At 41.2% G+C, this 17,329-nt stretch overlaps 1 protein-coding gene across 1 annotated transcript in view; it reads right to left on the reverse strand.

The window, feature by feature from the left end:
- Positions 1-1,574: 1,574 nt before the first annotated feature.
- The window catches only part of bicc1a (BicC family RNA binding protein 1a), a 59,061-nt gene continuing 43,306 nt past the window's right edge, over positions 1,575-17,329 (reverse strand). The window contains exons 9-21 of the mRNA XM_083922748.1: positions 16,844-16,975; positions 14,120-14,324; positions 12,251-12,409; positions 11,459-11,646; positions 11,199-11,340; positions 9,133-9,286; positions 8,630-8,789; positions 8,504-8,543; positions 8,162-8,316; positions 7,833-7,995; positions 6,396-6,559; positions 6,022-6,121; positions 1,575-4,642 (exon numbers count right to left, since the gene is read on the reverse strand). Coding sequence (XP_083778874.1) covers positions 4,515-4,642; positions 6,022-6,121; positions 6,396-6,559; positions 7,833-7,995; positions 8,162-8,316; positions 8,504-8,543; positions 8,630-8,789; positions 9,133-9,286; positions 11,199-11,340; positions 11,459-11,646; positions 12,251-12,409; positions 14,120-14,324; positions 16,844-16,975 — 1,890 coding nt within the window. The 3' untranslated portion in view covers positions 1,575-4,514. The remainder of the gene's footprint in view (positions 4,643-6,021; positions 6,122-6,395; positions 6,560-7,832; positions 7,996-8,161; positions 8,317-8,503; positions 8,544-8,629; positions 8,790-9,132; positions 9,287-11,198; positions 11,341-11,458; positions 11,647-12,250; positions 12,410-14,119; positions 14,325-16,843; positions 16,976-17,329) is intronic.

Raw genomic sequence — 17,329 nt, forward strand, 5'->3', positions numbered from 1 at the left:
CTCTGTCTCTCTTTCTACTCGCCATCTGAACATTAATTTCCTGCCTTAAACAGAAAGACCTCTGGATGAGGTTTGGAGCAGTTAATATGATCATATAAAAATGTAAAATGGAATAATCTTCCCTATACCTCAGGCGAAATTCAGCTCGGAAAAGTGGTTGTGCGTTTAGGTCTCTAACATTTAAGGAATAAATTCAATACTACACAGTAAAATATATCCTAGATGTGATACTGTATGTTACAAAAAGAGCCTCAAGTCTCGTAAGTAATTGGCAATTTATTTTTGAAGCATGCTGAGTCCTACAAACTACCAATCATTTCATGTTATTTAAGAATTTCTAAACATGTAATAATCTGTTGCTGAGTAACCATTGTGCATGGTTTAGAGAAGTCATTTTAAGTGGCAACACTGCCCCCTTGAGGTTTTTAAGAACACTGCCTGGGCTCAGAATTATGCAGGAAAAAAGATGCATTAGTTAAAGCGGTTGTCTTTTCTTTATAGTTGATTGTCTCATACTCTAATTTAGCTGAGCTGCTCATATTAAATCAGAGATATTGCCATGGCTTAACGTGCCCCCGGCCAGGCGACACAGTGCAGGGACTGTGACCTCCATCAGACGATTTTCAAAACTGAACTCTTCACCCGACAATTCATCACAGAGGCACTGGATTATATGACCTGGATAATGTCTGAAATAAATTACAAAATAAAGAGGAAACAATTTCCTCTCGTTGAAACCGAATGCAACAACTGTGCATGTAAAACTCATGCATGTAAATAAAATGTCCACTTCTTTGATGCTCCTGGTGGCCTGGTGGACAGAACAGATGGGCATGTGATTTCAGAGCTCCAGCCTTGAGACCGATCTTGAAATTAAATTGTTGTGGTGCATTACACTATAGAATATTGTCCCTGCCAGAATCTCCATCAGTGGCAGCAGATTCATTCTGTTGGATTAAGCAGATCCTGGCTATGCGGATTAGGCTTCATGGTAGCAGGCATGGATGGTACTGTGATAAGTACAAATGACATGTGACTGGGTTGATCCTCAACCCTCAACCTGCAGAGTATGTATGTTTTTTTTTTTTAAATTTTCACTGTGAGACGATTAAACAGAAAAGATAAAGTGAATGTAGTTTGTGACTAAATATTTATAAGCCTATTTCCTTATGGGTACTGAATTTATGTGGTACATTTGGCATATATATTTAGAATGTACAGATTTCATAATACCACAATTAAAAACACTGGCTGCTGTAGGGGCTTTTGTGTATCTGTGATTTGATGCAGACACTTTAACACTTTTCGTGCACTACTTTTCTGCTGTATGTGAACATTCTGGGAGTGTCAAGGTTACAGCCTTGCATTATTTAGTTTTATTTATTTTTTTGTTTCCAGTGTTGTTTTAATGTTGCTCTCTGAAGCAATTTGGTCTGCGTGTTTGTAAGAAAGGTGCTATATAAGATATCAGTCTTCAGAGTTATATTTGATAAGCAGAAAACAAAGAAAGGGACTTTATTTGCATACATTTATTGCCTTCATAATATTTGAACAAACAATGTTTTTTTGCCTGCTTGATAGTTTCTCCAAAAAAAGTCCTGTTTATGTCTGTACTACAATACAGTTAGAATAACAATAGCATCAACAGATGCCACAGTGAACAGAGCTTTGGCCACATGGCAATGTTTAATCACAAATTCCTCTCTGGAACTTTGTGCAGAATTGTACCTTTCTCACACAAAAACAATGGTTGCATAAGATGAAAAAGTTGTACAAAAGTTATGTATTACATAATTTCCTTAGTGGTTTACATTTATTATAAATGTACCATTTGATTGCAGTACAAAGACTCCTCAAAATAAATCCCTTTGGGAAAAAAAAACAATATGACTAATACAACAAATCAAGACATAATTGTGAAGCTATTCTATCAAGGGCAAAGACTAGACAAGCTGGCAGTAAACTTTTTGACTTGATGAGTCCCTTCACTGATCCGTAATAAATTTGCAATAACATGCATCAATATTTGCTTTAAACGACATTCACTTTATAAGACAAGAACCTCAACTGCCCTCCGAGCAAACGTATCCGAACACGGTGAAGGATGAAAACAAATGTCTGCAAGGCAGGAACACGAGTCACAGCACTGGGAGAATCAGTGCTCAACAGTTTCAATGTAGTACCATGATGAGTGGGGGCGAACTTGCCTCCGGGTTTCCTCTCAGGATAAAGAATCCCTTTCTATATTAGCTTTACCCCTCTTCATCTCTTTTCTTAAGACTTCAAAGGGGAAAAAAGACAATAACCTGGTTGGCATTGGCAACCTTGTCAGAATATTATTTAGTGTTATTTACTCGACAACCACATTAAGGATGGCTCAAATCAGATGCGAGAAAGGGTGGAAAGTGGTTAAAAGTGAACATGATAAACAACAAATCCCCTTAAAGGGAATTATTGCGAAAAAAAGGGAGGTTACAAATTATCGACTTCTCTCTCCAAGAGATTATATAAGGACTGCTGTTACTTTGTCATAGTTCAATTTGGCAAGATAAACGTTGATGCACTCGACAGTGATCATTTCTCAGAAGCGTCCTCTACATACCTTACAGATTTTATACACTGTGCGCTCATTTTAACCAAGATAAGAAATTTGTCAGTCTTGGCTTTTATACTGCTTGTACTGCAAATAAAAACACATTTTCCTGGAAATTTCTATTTTACAAAAAAAAGCACTTAATTGCACTTGATACAAAGTACTCATGACCTTGGAAGACAGATCAGCTTGTAGGCTAAATCCTCAGATAAAGCTTAAGAACATCATCGAGTTATCCAAAGTTAATGAACTGCAGAATGAAGGATGGTTTCCTTCTCAAAACACAGGGCTCATCATAATACAGGAGCCCAGAACAAGCACAAGCCTTGGTGATAAACACTGCCGCTTCATGCATATTCCAGTTACTTCATTAAACACTGCTTAACCAGGTTTCTTGGATATTAGATTGCACGACTGATACCAGAAAATTCCAGATTTGTATTTGTTTTCATCTTAAATCGCACAGTCCTCCTGATGACTTTGGTTCCTTATTTGTCTCTTGAAGAAATTCTCTTATGAAACCAGCTTGGCTGTGAATATACTGGTTCTTTGTGTGATGCACCTCCTATCTGGAGAGTAAGAGCAGACCAAAATATTTGTGTTCTTAACAAATATCTTCCTGCTAAAAAACGAGTTATGTACATTGGCACTTTTTGCTACAAAGGGTATGGCCTTGCTCTTTTAGATCTTTGAACAGCTAGTGAAAAGGTAGACAGGAATAAGGCACACAGTTCTAGCATAGCAACTCGTGTTCCGGATACACGGAGGAGTGCTTGGTGAGATTTTGGGCATACAGAAGGGGCCACGGGGAGGCCAGCACTGACAAATAACAGATGAGACAAAAGCCCGTGTACTATAAACAAACAGAAGACCACAGAAAGATGCCTGTTGACACAATCAGAGAGAGGCCTTTAAAGCTTTGCCGAACTGCCTCATGTCTCTGCTGCTGTCGAATGGCACAGCCATATTACGGCTCCACAGAATTAAAAAGGCAGGGGAAAAGAAGTAAAAGATACTAATAAATCTAATCACAAAATCATAGAAACTCATTCATGAATGTATAAAAAATACAAATGTAAACTGATTACCGTTAAACATCCCACCCTCTCCCCTAAAATGGTAATAAAAAACTAAAAATAAAATCATAATGCATTAATGAGTACAAAATATTAGATTTTTTTTTTTGTCTAGAAATACACAGACACACAAACAGACGGAAAACACTGACCTCAGAGGAATGTCTACCATTCAACACCGTTAAGGCAGCCAAAGGCCACAATGATACTTTCCTTTGGTATACGTGTTAAGGTTGATGAAGTCACCACTTAGACGTGCTGACATATTTCGCACTTCATTTGGCGGCACCCTAAGCTCACTGCTAAGTGCTTACATTTGGCTTGGTACAAAATGCATCTGTGCTTTTCAATCAAGAAATGCATAGTTATTATTTCAATCTAAGGAATTAGGCTCTCACAGGCAAAATTCTAGTATTATTAAAGTGCATGTCACTGATACAACAGCATAATACAAATGCAGGTAGTATCAATGTGTAAAATGATTGTACTAATCATTCTGCCTGTTCCCTTGAACGAAAAGTGGACAGAAATACTGGACAGTACCCTTCATCAGAATCATAACAACAAACCTTCATATATAAATGCTCCAGATAGACTCAATGGCTCTATAAGGAGTGAACACTGAACCTCATGCATCTGAGAAATCCCTTTTTTTTCTTGTTGGCACTTCCGGTAAAACTATGGCTTTTTTAATATATATATTTATACTATATGGCAACGAACAGTCTTAATTCAGCTGAAGCTGAAAGAGGGTAAACAACTAGTGAAACCGGGGCTGCTGAGGCACAGAAGGACAATGGAGGCTGGTCTCCCTCATGGACGGTTCTGGGATGGTCTCGAGGCGTCTACCATCGCCCACTGACGCTGGCCATGTCTGCGTGAAACTGACGGGAGAGGCGTCCGCTCGCTCCTCCTTCCAGAAAGGAGGACCTGATCGGTGGCTCAAATAGCTTCCTCCGGTTCTTGTTTAGTTCTGTGTAAAAAAAGAGCACCACAAAACATCAGCAGTCGCAACGGTTATACAAACAACTTCTCCCAGATTTGCTTTAGTAAAGCTAAAGTAAATCACACAATCAAAGAGGACGTTAACATTTCTTTAAAGCCTCCATTGATCATCAAAGACAGGAAAATTCAAATCACTCCAGGATTGCTCCGATAAACAAAATACCTCTTTGTGTCCATCTGGGATTTACACAGCAGGCTCGGATGAAATGCTTTCATAAAAATGTCGCATCATCATGGCATCTCTGAGTTATTCATAGGATAGTAGAGTTCTGACGCTGCCAGCATAAACCTTCAGTTTGATTACTGGAGACAGGCAGCTCGCTCCAGCAGCTCTTTTTACTGGCAAACCGACAGGAAGTTAAAACCTGGATTGCCTTGAATGGTATTCTATCTCTTTATAATGAGAGGCAAAAATACAGAGACAAAGAGACGGACATGCATGTGCCGGTTTCGGAGCCCTCGAGTCCGTCAGTGGAGAGGAAAGTGGGCCTGTACTTGGCTGAGGAGCAAAACCAATTCTGGCCTTGAATTCCTCTACTTTCCTAATAGTCACGGCAATGGCCTCGCCATTTCCCTTAGTTGCTCTTACTGTCAACCCTGGCTCTGGTCTGAGGTGTCTGAACTTTCACTGAATATCAATGACAGGAAGCCCGTGATCCCAACATAACTTGCACAGCCTAACAACTTCAGCTATTACAATGTCCAAAAATGACATCAGTAATGAAGTGTGACACCCACAACATTCACATTAGATCAAGTGCAACAACAGGACAGAGTCTACATCAGCATCAGGGAGACAGCTGGAGCAACTGGAGAAAAACCAACACACTCATCTGAGAAGAATGCGCCTTAATCCCATTTAGTCCTGTCGGTGCAAATTACTGCAACATGTTTCCTTATATATTTACAAGGTACATTAGTTACAAGATCACTCTCTTGTACTTCTCTATTAGTCTGCCAATAATTAGGGCCACCTATAGCTTTTAAATCCACTGGTTGGCAGCACTGATAACCTCTGTCAGTTGGAGTACATATTTGCCTTCTGCACAGCTGGACTCCACTCAGGCTTGTTGCAGTGACAGACAAAACAGGAAACATTAATGAAACACATAAGCCAATTTGTGTGAACTGCCTTCGGCGAGAGCTGGCAGGATGAGGCTCCAGCTGGTATCAGTGATTATCAGCACAAAAAAAAGACCAACTTCAGACGGAGGTGGTCGTATGCAGGCATCTCTGTACTGTATCTTACCTTGGTTATATTCTAGTTTTGCCAGACAGTTGATAGCAAACGCAGACAGGTGAGGGGCAACATTCAAGACTTAATGAAACGCTCTTCTTCATTTGTACCTGAGATGGCGAGCAGCATTTTCCTGCGGGCTCCAAAGGTGGTGATGCCCAGTTCTTTCAGGTCCTGGTCTGTTAGTGTCAGGAATGTCTGGAGGTCAATCTGGAAGCAGCAACAAGTCCATTTAAACTACCATTACCATAACCATCTTAGTTACGTGTGTTAGTATGATAACATTAGGTCTATAAAAAAACATAGAAATTCAACAAGCAGTTGTTGAGTGTTGGTCTGGATCAAGAGCCCTGCTGCTAGTGTGGCTAAAATGAGGAAATTCTTTGCTTTTTTGGTAATTATCAGTGCCTGACTGTCTTCAGCTTGACAGTCCCATCTTTAAAACCATGATACTATAAGAAATGGGTTCACATTCTACACAAACCTCTTGTTGCTGGAAGACATCTGTGTACTTCCCCAAGCCCAGCTTGCTGAACAGCTCAGGCAGGTCGGAGCCTTTCAGAGACGAGTTCAGGCTGCAGCCGTTGCTGCCAGTTACCGAGGAGATGCAGTCCATGTAGTTGCTGCTGCTGAGGTAATGCTCTGCAGCTGCTCAGCAAGGGAATGAAGCAAAAGTGAAAAAAATAATTTAGAAGTAAGCAAAAGAAAAAGCTGCACTAATACTGTACATTCACATCTCAGCTAACACAGATGTAAAGAAGCACAAAGAATATTTAGTCATAACTGATCACATCATTTTAATTAGTCAACAAATGTACTGTAGACGTGTAGGAAAGTCAGAAGGTTTTAAGTGATACAAATTTAAATTGATGAGACCAATAAAACTGCTGTTTAGTGGAGTTATATGCCATTTCTGAACTTTATAAGGAGAAAATGAAGTGAGCGTGGTGAGAAAATAAATAAGCAAAAGACACACAAGGGCGCTCAATGAAAAGTTCACTTATGAGTCGAGACATTTTTCTTTTTAAATGTATACTTCATCAGTTCTCTTCATTGTTGATGTGGTCTTTTTACAAGCATATGAAACACAAAATGAAATGATTTCTACATCAATGCCAAATATGTAATAACATGGTGTTAAGTGATGTACTGCTAAACCGTCATCGTCCTTGATGCTTTGCATAGTTTGACAATGCAGTGCTTAAAATGTACCAGTGCTTGCTTTTGTCCAAAAATATGCGCTGTTGTTATTCCCCACTCATGTGTTGAAGTGTTTGTGTGTATGCAAAGTAGGATGTGTGGCCTCCTGTTGGGGATTGGTTAGTTCTGGCCTATCCCACTTCCTGGTTACTGCGGATCCCGATTGGTAGGGCAGCCTGCGGTAGTTCCTACCAATCAAGCAGCGGTTCCAGCCACCTCAGCGCCCACGCTCACCCTATAAATTGCTTCCATGTGTTACAATAGGCACCCTGTGTGTTTCTGTGACTCAGACGCCTCGTGCTTTGCTGTCCATTCATTGTTGTATCGTTCATTGTTGTAGCGTTCCTTGTATGAGTTACTACTCCAGAGATTAGGCCAGGGTAGGTTAACTCACGTGAAACTTGCTTTGATCGTAGCTGCCTCATGTTGAGTAACACCAGGGATATGGGTGCTGCTTACATTGTGTTTTGTTTCAAAGGATTAGTCAAGTGGATGATCTTTTGTTTGCCTTTTTTTCAGCTCTAGTTTTAAAGAGTGCTTTTTTAGTTATATTTGTTTTATTGCTTTAGCAGCACCCGTAGGCCCTCTCCTTCTGTTGTAGTTCTGTATGTTTTCCTTTTCTACTTTTAAACTTGACTCTTAATAAATACCTTACATTACCAAGAACAGCTGGTTTTATGTTGCTTCCCTTTCCCCTCACGAGTTGGGTTGTAACACTGACCAGATTTGTTCTGCTTCCTCTTCGGGCTGCTGACAGCGGAGGGGAATTCGGCATGACCCGGCAGGCCATTACCGGTGCCGTTCCTGTCTCGCCAGTTGTCAGAGTCACTGCCGTTCCCGATGCCCTCCCGGCTGCTGGATCGAGACAAGGACAGCGGGGAATCCTGACAAAAAGGATACAAAAAAAAGACAATCAAAAGATTTGACAAAAAAACATCAAGCTACATTATATATGGTAAGAAAATAAAATCCTTAGTTTGTGACTCAGCTATAAAAGTGATTTATCCTGGATGACGAGAATGGCAAACAATGAGGCCTTGTATATCTAACCTCGTAGGTGGTGCTCATGCTCGGCTTGTATGGAACATGGTTGGCTCTCCGCAGCTCCTTGATGGTCTCAGCTGGCATGGACTTGGAGAAGCCCAGACCACTCCAGGTGTTTGTAGGGGTCCGCACCTCAGTCACCACAGGCTTCTTTAACATAGCTGTGTGAATCCAGACATACATACAGTCATTCACACATACAACTTCTGTCAAAAACTTTTTTGTTGGCAGCTGTGACCTTGACCTAGATTATGTGGCAGTCTGTCTTCACACAACGTTAATTATGGGCTACATCCAAGCACTACTAATGACACTGTACTATTTGACCAGACACAAATATAAACTTACCTTTGGTTGCCAACAGCTTTTTCTGTTCATAGTCAAATGCCTGAAAAGACAGCAGATTGTTTAATTCCTTTGACCGAATTATACTTAATACTCCCAAAACGGTGTGCGTGTAGGATGCGTGTATACCTGCATGTTGGTGAAGGAGGTCTGTGGTACTAGTCTGATTCTCTCCCTCTCGTTCTGCTGTGCTGCCCTCTCAGCCGCCCGCTCGCTACCGGGCGCCCTTTTATCAGCCACAGGGCTGTCAGACGAGCTGGACTCGGCATCCGAGAGAAGACAGTCAGAGCTGTTGGGATTACACAGGATTATAGCAGCATTCTTAATCTCATCAACTCCTCACATTATCACCAAGGCTGTTAATGTCCCCGGCTCATCAGATTTGACTGCATACTCATTTTCATCATTAAGATACAGTTCCAGGGTGAGTGTGTGTAACCCAGTCTATACGGCAGCCTAAATCTCCAAATCGGACAAATACCCATCTCTGTGATATCAACCCATTTTTGTCAGACTTTTCAAAATAAAATCTGTATGCTTGGGTGTGCGATTCCACTAAATGCAGGAAAATATCACATAAGGGATGCTTAACAGTCACAATACAAGCTGTAAAGGATCTCATTCAAACGTACTGTAGATGGGAGTTCTTGGTGCCCTGCAGTAACTCCACAGCCTGCCGCTTCCCTGATGACGTCTTACATGAAGCCAGCATCTGTTTCAGCTCACTCCCATTGGCCGAGTGAGAAGGGCTTCTGGGCATGCCCACTTCCACAAATGTGTCAGAGCCTGAAGGAAACAAAAACAAACAGATTATCTTTTTAATTTTTTTCTAGTTAGTCAGCCCAAATGTGAATCTACAGCTGTCCTGTCTTCTGTCCAACCGTAACTGAAATACTTCATGTTTTAGCTAATCTTTCAATTTCTGCTCTTTGGGTCACTCAGTGTAAAGGGGTGTGTGTAGCGTGGTGGGCATACGTGTGTGTGCATGCGTTTAAGTTTGACACATCTCAGTTGGAAATCGGTTTAAAAAAAACAAAACACAGCAGCTGTAATTATAGTGGTTTTCCCCCTGCTACTCCACTTTCAGCCAGACAGGAACCTGTTTTGTGTAACAGTGTGTGTGTGTGTGTGTGTGTGTGCATATGCTAAATGTGCATGGTGTACTGCCTAGCGTAAAATAATATGATGTCAGTCAATCTAATGAAGCTCTCTGGGGTTTAATGTTTGAACAATTCTGAGTTGAGTCCGGTTGAGTCGGACTGGGCGAGCCAGTCCAAACACATTCTGGGACACAGGAGGAGGTGAGGGAGGGAGAGGAAACCGTACCGGGATGCACCGCATTGGGGGAGTACCAGCTCAGAAAACAGCAGGGAAAAATGAGACGCGTGAGAATGAGAGTTTGAGGGGAAAACTGCAAGGGTAAGACATGGGGGAAATGAGGACCTTTCTGAACTGCTAGGAGATCTCGCAGTTAATATGTCTCCGCGCCAACGCAATAAACTTCGGCAACGCTAGTATGAGGTTAGGAGGACAGTACGGAGAAACAGAAAGACGTTAATTCAAGGCATTTTTCTCAAAGTGGGTTTAAGGGTTACATAAATCTTAAGTGGAAAAACTTGAATTGGACATTTATGTTAAGTCCGCAAGGTCCAGCACAGTCGAAAATGTTGACACTCGACACAAAATCCTGTCTGTCCAACAGTCCAAGGTTAAAATCACTCATAAATCAAAAAAATTTAAGTGCGTCTTGAACTAAACTGACCCACAAGAGGGCAAAGCTCCTGCTATAAGTAGACTTTTATAAAGTTTTAAACATAGTTAAATAAACTGGCGGTCATGACAGGCGTGTGTCTGCATAGGAACAGGCTTGGTTTTAAGCAGATAAGCTGCGAGATGCATGTTTTCACTAGCCTCTGCATTCTTAAGGGCTAAATATAATCTGTGAATATACTCAAAACAGATGCAGATGGGGTATACGACATTTGAAGTCTGCATAAATGACATGTTTAACACATGTTTCTTGGTTTGTACAGCCTGCATGGTAATACATTTGCAGATGACGCAAAACACTCACAGCTGTGTGTCCACATTAATTATGATTTGCGCTTTAAAAAAAGTACTTCATAGGATTTTCATCTATTTAATTGTCTTTTAAGTTACTATCAATCAAAGAGTGACTTAAAACATCGGTGATTGATCATATGACCCACTAATGAAAACACTTGTTGCCTTTTTGCTGCGTTAACTTGTAATCGGAAAATGGGGGACTTCATACCCTTGTAGTAAGGGTAGAAGTATAATAGGAAGATGTGTGTGTGTATGGATTCAAGAGGGTAACATATCGGGGACTGACTCGAAGTAGAGATGTAAACGTGTGTCAATAAATTTTACAAAAAGCAATCGGGACTTGAACGTAACAAGATGGAGGGCTCTGAATTACATCTTACCGCCACAGAGACAACCCATCTCAAATATTACACAGTACAACTTTAAGCACACACAATATTTACACCACTCCTTTATAATAAATAGTAACACTTTTTGTCTTCAATAAATTTTAGAAAAGTATATCGGAGACAAAAAGTGTTACTATTTATTATAAAGAGCAAAGAGAGCAAATACTGTAGTTTAGCCAATAAAAAGACCACATACAGGTATAGTGTTAGGCTGGTTGAGTTTCTTTACTTAGGAGTAATACCTTCATCTGGGCTGGACTTGCTGGACAGCGGTTCTGATGGATTGTGTCCACTGGCCTCCTGGACTGAGTCACATGGGGCTGGACTTAAAACAGTTTCTGCAAGTGACGCAGTTGCTATCCTCCCATAGACTGAGCCAGGATGCTATACATGCATTCACACACACAAAGCAAAATACATACAATTAAAATGAGATTTACCGAACAAAAAAAGTCAAAGTGAACTAAGAATAATGCAGCATTAAGTGTATAAATTGGCAAACCTTAACATGTCCATTGAGAGCGCAGGGGCCCTTAGTGCAGTCAGGGACCCCGTTGGGCTGTTTGTCTATGGGGGCGAGGCCAGGCGGAGGGGACGGTGTATTCTGTGTGTAACCCTGAACACCTGACAGCAGGATGCTACTCAATGTGGCCTGGGCGGCAGGGTGAAGCATCAGCTGAGAGGAGAAGCCTGAAAACACAAGGGTTGAAGAAAGTAGCATTGACAATTTTAAATTTTTAGAAGGTCATAGGGCATTTGTGTTAAATAATCCTCGAGACCTGTATGTTTCTGTCTGTGTCCAACCTTTTTTATTTAAAAACATTGTAATCTAAAATTAAAACCCCTCTGAATAACTGAAATAATAGTAAGTAAGATGTATTCAAACACATGGACAAAAACATGGAATTTCGTCTTGTTATTATGATGATTTTGTTCTTGAAACATGCATATATTGACAGATATTTTAGAGAACATGCCAGTAGAAAGATAATCTCTATAAGCAGATTCTGTATTTAAATGCAGAATTTCATTTGAGCGTATTGGCCATCATGCAATTACGGGACACAATGGCTCATTGTCTGACGACTATTTAGCTTTTCATTATTATTTATCTGCATTCATAGGCAGATATCTGTTTATTGTTTATCAATTCCAACTCTATTCTCAAGTTGTCAATGGGACTATAACCAATGATCGCCGCTCTGAAGAGGAATACTTAGCCCCGATATCTGCTGGCTATACTGGTAGCCTGAAATATTAGCGATTGCCCCCAGACACCGGCCAATACACAAACCTTGAGTGCTGGTGAGTGAACTGGCCCAGAGGGAGGGGGAGGGTGTGGGGGTGCTGGGGCTCGGCGTCTGCAAAGGGCTCATGGAAGAGTTTAAGCTGTTGAGGACAGCGTTTGGTGCCGAGTTGGTGAGGGAGTGGGCCGCTGTTGCACCCAGGAAACCTGAGGAGAACAGAGAGGAAGGAGAGAACAGGAGATGAATAGATCAGCGGTGGTCCTGTCAAAGCACAGAGACATTTTTCAAGCTAATCACACGTTACACTATGGCCCTCAAAAAATAATCTTGGTCTCCCCGCTATTCAACTGGAATTCCATCACACGGTCTGACAGCAAACAAGAGGACGAATTTCTTACATTTCTACAAGGTCATGGATGAAAAAATTACATATCTTGAGTGTCCTTATACCCAATAAACCCATGTTACTGAGAGCACCAACAATGTGGTGCTTGGTGTCTTAACCCAAACACAGTGTATGAAAACAGAAAGAAGCAGGTCTGTGGCTTTAACAAGGGGCTCGTTTGGCTCCAGGAATAAGGCTAGGGCTTCCTCTGGCACACTGGCCTGTAATCTGAGGAAAAGAAGCATGTAGCAATTACTAAAGGCCAGGATGTGGCCGTCCACAGCTTCACCCCGGGCCCCTGGGTTTACACGAGACAGCAAGAGACTGATTCTACTGTACTGGGACCTCATGGCACAGTTTTTGTTGTTAACAATTTTTATTATATTTTTTTTCCATCTCTTGTGGTGAGGACATAAGGACATAAAAGGATAAAGGTTATTTGCCAAGATTCATATAATACAACTCATTAAAAATATCACTGCAAAAAAATCAAGAATTACAGAACTAGTATTGGTGATCACGTACCCCATAATGCCCTATATACCTATTAAATACATATTATGGATATTAATCAAAACTATTCTCAAACACAGGAAGGAAATGTCTAAGTAATATAATGTAGATTTTCCGCGGTTAGCATTTGAAGATAAAAGATACAAAAAAACAAAGCTGTATATTTAAACAGATAAACTGTGATGGATCTATTGCCGACATGTGCTTAAAGCTATGAGCTACTTCCCGTCAGCTTATTCCAATATCTGCTTTTCCCTTCTGCCACCAATGCATTACTCATGTCCTCATTTCCATGAAAAACATCATCATATGAAAGCAAACAGCAGATAACTGGTTTTCAATATAATATATCCTGTGATAGTACTCAAAACTAAAATTTAAAGTCACATTTGGAAACAAAAAATCCTATTCCAAGCTGAACTCAGTGCCTTCATGTTGAGGTCAGCGCTGCAGACAAACAAACTCCTACGCAAGTTATAACCGTTCATCCTCCCATGATTCATAAGGTTGCAATTCATTCAAACTAAATTCGATTGAGGTTATTTTCTGATGGTTGGCTGATCAAAGATTTGTACATGCGGGAATCATTTCTTGGCATGAATTTCATACCATCATGGTGAGGTCAGTCCTGCAGACAACAAAGTGCATACAGATGATAGTGCCATGACTCTGGCTGTGATTTATGTGGCTACTGAGAGGATCTTTCTATCTGATTTTTCGAAAATCACTTGCACACAGTGATTCCGTTTACCAAGTGATAACAGGAGATCTTGCTCAGACATATCTTTGATGGCTGTGTTGCTGGGAGAGAATACTGTGTGTGACTGGCACAGACGTGAATGACATTGATGTATGAGCACATTAGCTCCTCTACAAAGACATTTCATCCTTTTTGCAAGGAAATACAGGGTGACCTCTTATCTTTCGCTCACTAAATTACCCCCACCCCCTCCCCATCATGAAAAAGTAAAAGACAGACAAGAAGTACTTTCTTAACAAGTTAAGACAGTGTCATTACCCAGATTGCTCAGCCCCAGGCCAGCTGAGGCCAGGATGTCCAGGCCAACGGGACAGATGAGGGACGGGGATGGGATGTTGGGGACGTGATTCAATGCCACAGTGGGCGAGGACGACGACACCCCGTTGCTCTCCAGACCCAGGAGGAATTTTCGGGCTTCATACATGTTCACCGCATTCCTCTCCACGCTCTTGACTATGACAGACTGAGAGATTGAGGGAGAAGGAAGAGGTGAGGAGACAGGTGGGGTGGATGGGGAGGTAAGAGGAAAAGAGGAAGGGGAGAGGTAAAAGAAAAAAGGGGAAAAGCGTGAGAGAGAGGCAGAAGAGGAAAGGCAGGGGAGGGAGCAACGCATAGATATGGTAGGCACCAGAGATAGGGAGTGAAAAGGGAGGATGAGGGGGAGAGAAACATTAAGGGGAGGAAGGAAGAGGGAATTAAAGTAGATTGGAAGGATAAACATTGGAGGCAGTGTGGGAGAGACAAGGAGCCATGGGAGCAAAGTGTGAGAGAAAGTGTTTGTCAATCAATTGCAAGACATACCATATGTCACTCATTGACAAGAGTGAGGAGAATATGAGGTAATACTAGTTACTCATTGACTATTATACTGTGAGCCACTCAATCAACAACAAAGAATTATAAACAGGAACAATTTTAAATCCTTGAGAGAAATGACCGACCTTTTCCACATCGCTAAACCCTGCCCTTACAAAAGATCACATAAAAATGACTGTAAGCACAAATCATGTCCTGGCTCTTTGAGTTTTGCCAGAGTTGAGCTTTTTGAAAAATGGATTCCAATCTCAAAACATGCGTGCACACGCACACACACTCCTTTAAGGGTCTGCCAAAGTGCCGAGAGCACAGAGGCTACGGCATGCATTTGGATGGGCCTTTTGGATTACTACTGTCACCTCGTTAAAATGTTTAAGTGAAGGGATCTTAAGAGGATCTGGGCCGGGTCGGTGTTTTCACTGGCACCTCAACATCAGTCCCATCAGGCCTGTCTAGTTTGGGCACGGAGCCTTGGCTTAGGATGGGCTGTGGGCACCTCGAAGAGACAGTCAGGACTGTGCCAAGTGGTGAAATACGATTAGGAATATTATGAGTTGTACAACAGTAGGCCATGAGTAACATTAAAGGGTTTGGATATAAGACAGGTCCACCACAGTTGCTGCGAGAGTTTGTCAATCACAAAATCATCAACATATTTCACTAATTTGATTCCATTTCATAAAAGGCGAATGAGCATATGTCCAATTCTCTAGAAAGTTTGCTTAAAAAAATAGGAAATCAAGCCAAATATCCTTTAGTTGAAATAGCTTGGGCCTAATAGAAAGACTCAGTTGTCCCCATCCATCAGGTGAAACATGCATGGCAGGCTGGGATTCCCCACTGTGAGGGACATTGTCTTGCCAAAACTCCTCTTGGTGTTGGTATGGCATCATTCCCCTTGGTATAAGGTTCCAGCTTTTCCTTTTAAATGTCATCAAATAGCGATGAAATATGACATGGAGATGTATAATTTAGTTTAATATCATGCTGTTACATTTGACGGAGAGAAATTGTCCAACAGAACAGTGGCTTGTTTGTGTCTCGGTAGTTTCTTTTTTTCTGGTTTTCTCAGGATTTTATTAATTTTGTCTATTCTATGCACTATTAACATAGTAATTATTTTGTCTCTACATATATACATTTACTTTTTTTTAAACTTAAATAACACTAACCCCTCGTCAGGTCAGCAGTATGCTCGCATGTAAACATCGTTCATGCAACCGTGCCGTCAATGCCGGTTCCATATGATCCGTTCATTTCAAAGCATCGGGCATCCGAAGTGTGGGATTGCATCTCACACAAAATTGGTCTTGTCAGGCTCGAGGTAATGCTTTAGTGATGCTGCAATAGCATACGTTATATCAAAACTGGACAGTATTTCTTCAATGGAGATGATGTTTTCGCTCTGCTCCCAACTTACTTCCGCAGCTCGTGATAAACAGATCTGGTATGTTTTGAAAGTGCCTGCTCTTAGCTAGTTAGACAGGTGAATAGATTAAAATGAGAGCGCATCTGTTGCATGACAAGTGTGAGTAAAAAAACATGTCTGACACACTTGCAGTCAAGTCTGCAGCCATGCTTGTGGATCTGTGAGGCACAGTGTTGCTTTGAGCTTCATGCCAACATCAGCATGCTCACAACTATGCTTGCTGACATAATGTGTTAGCATGCCAACATTTGCTAATTTGCAGGCTGCTAGGCACTGGTACTGCTAGGCACTGGTCATTAGCTTTGCAGATATGTTGTCACAAGTATTGTATAATTGTTAGTATATTGTGCTTGTTTTTGAGTAGTTTCTTGTTGAGTTTTGTGTATTTTAAAAGATCAACCCAAAAACAGGCATGGCAGACGAGTTTAGGCTTTAAATGCAGTGGATGTGACATTGCTGCCACATTCTTGTCTCTATAGAAAAAAACATGGATTAAATAAATACTGGACACATTTAAATTTGGAACTGATGATGGCGCTACATGAAAAGTCAAGAGGATCATCAAACATGAATAACCGTACAATATTTCATACCGTCCACCTTAATAGTTGTTAAGATACTTCTTATTGGATCAAAGTGATCGACTGACTGACTTCACCAGCTCTAGAGCCATACTGCTATGGCTCAAAATCCCTGTAAACTCTTCATGCTGTGTGAGTGTAAGCCTTGTTTCATACCTTGCTGGGCTGTTTTGGCTTTGGTTTGATGCTGATGAAGACATCCAGCTGTTCCATCAGTGCTGTGATACACTGGGGCTCCACCTCAATGTCCTCTTTAATGTCAAACATTAACACCAGAGGCAGGCAGCCCTGAAAAGCAAAGACACAATTATAAGTCAGGCTAGTTTACTGTAACATATCTCTCTTCCTATATTATATGCTATTTCTCACAAAAGCAGTAAATTTCCCATTATACTATACCGTTTGTAGACCTACATGTTAACCGATAAATACAAGATTCACTGCAGGATTTATCCCACACAGGGCTTGGGAAATTCCGCCAAGAGCAATCTGTTTTGCATGATCACCACCACAAACACCACAGACATCTATATTTTGGGCAGAGTGCTGGACAGCGCTCCTATTGTGAGTGTGTGTAATTAGCAGCAGAGTATAGAAGACAGGCTGGCTCTGACAGGGCCTAAGATTGGAGCTGTAATCTAC

This window comes from Echiichthys vipera (genome assembly GCF_963691815.1).
Source record: "Echiichthys vipera genome assembly, chromosome: 11".
NCBI classification, from domain to species: Eukaryota; Metazoa; Chordata; class Actinopteri; order Perciformes; family Trachinidae; genus Echiichthys; species Echiichthys vipera.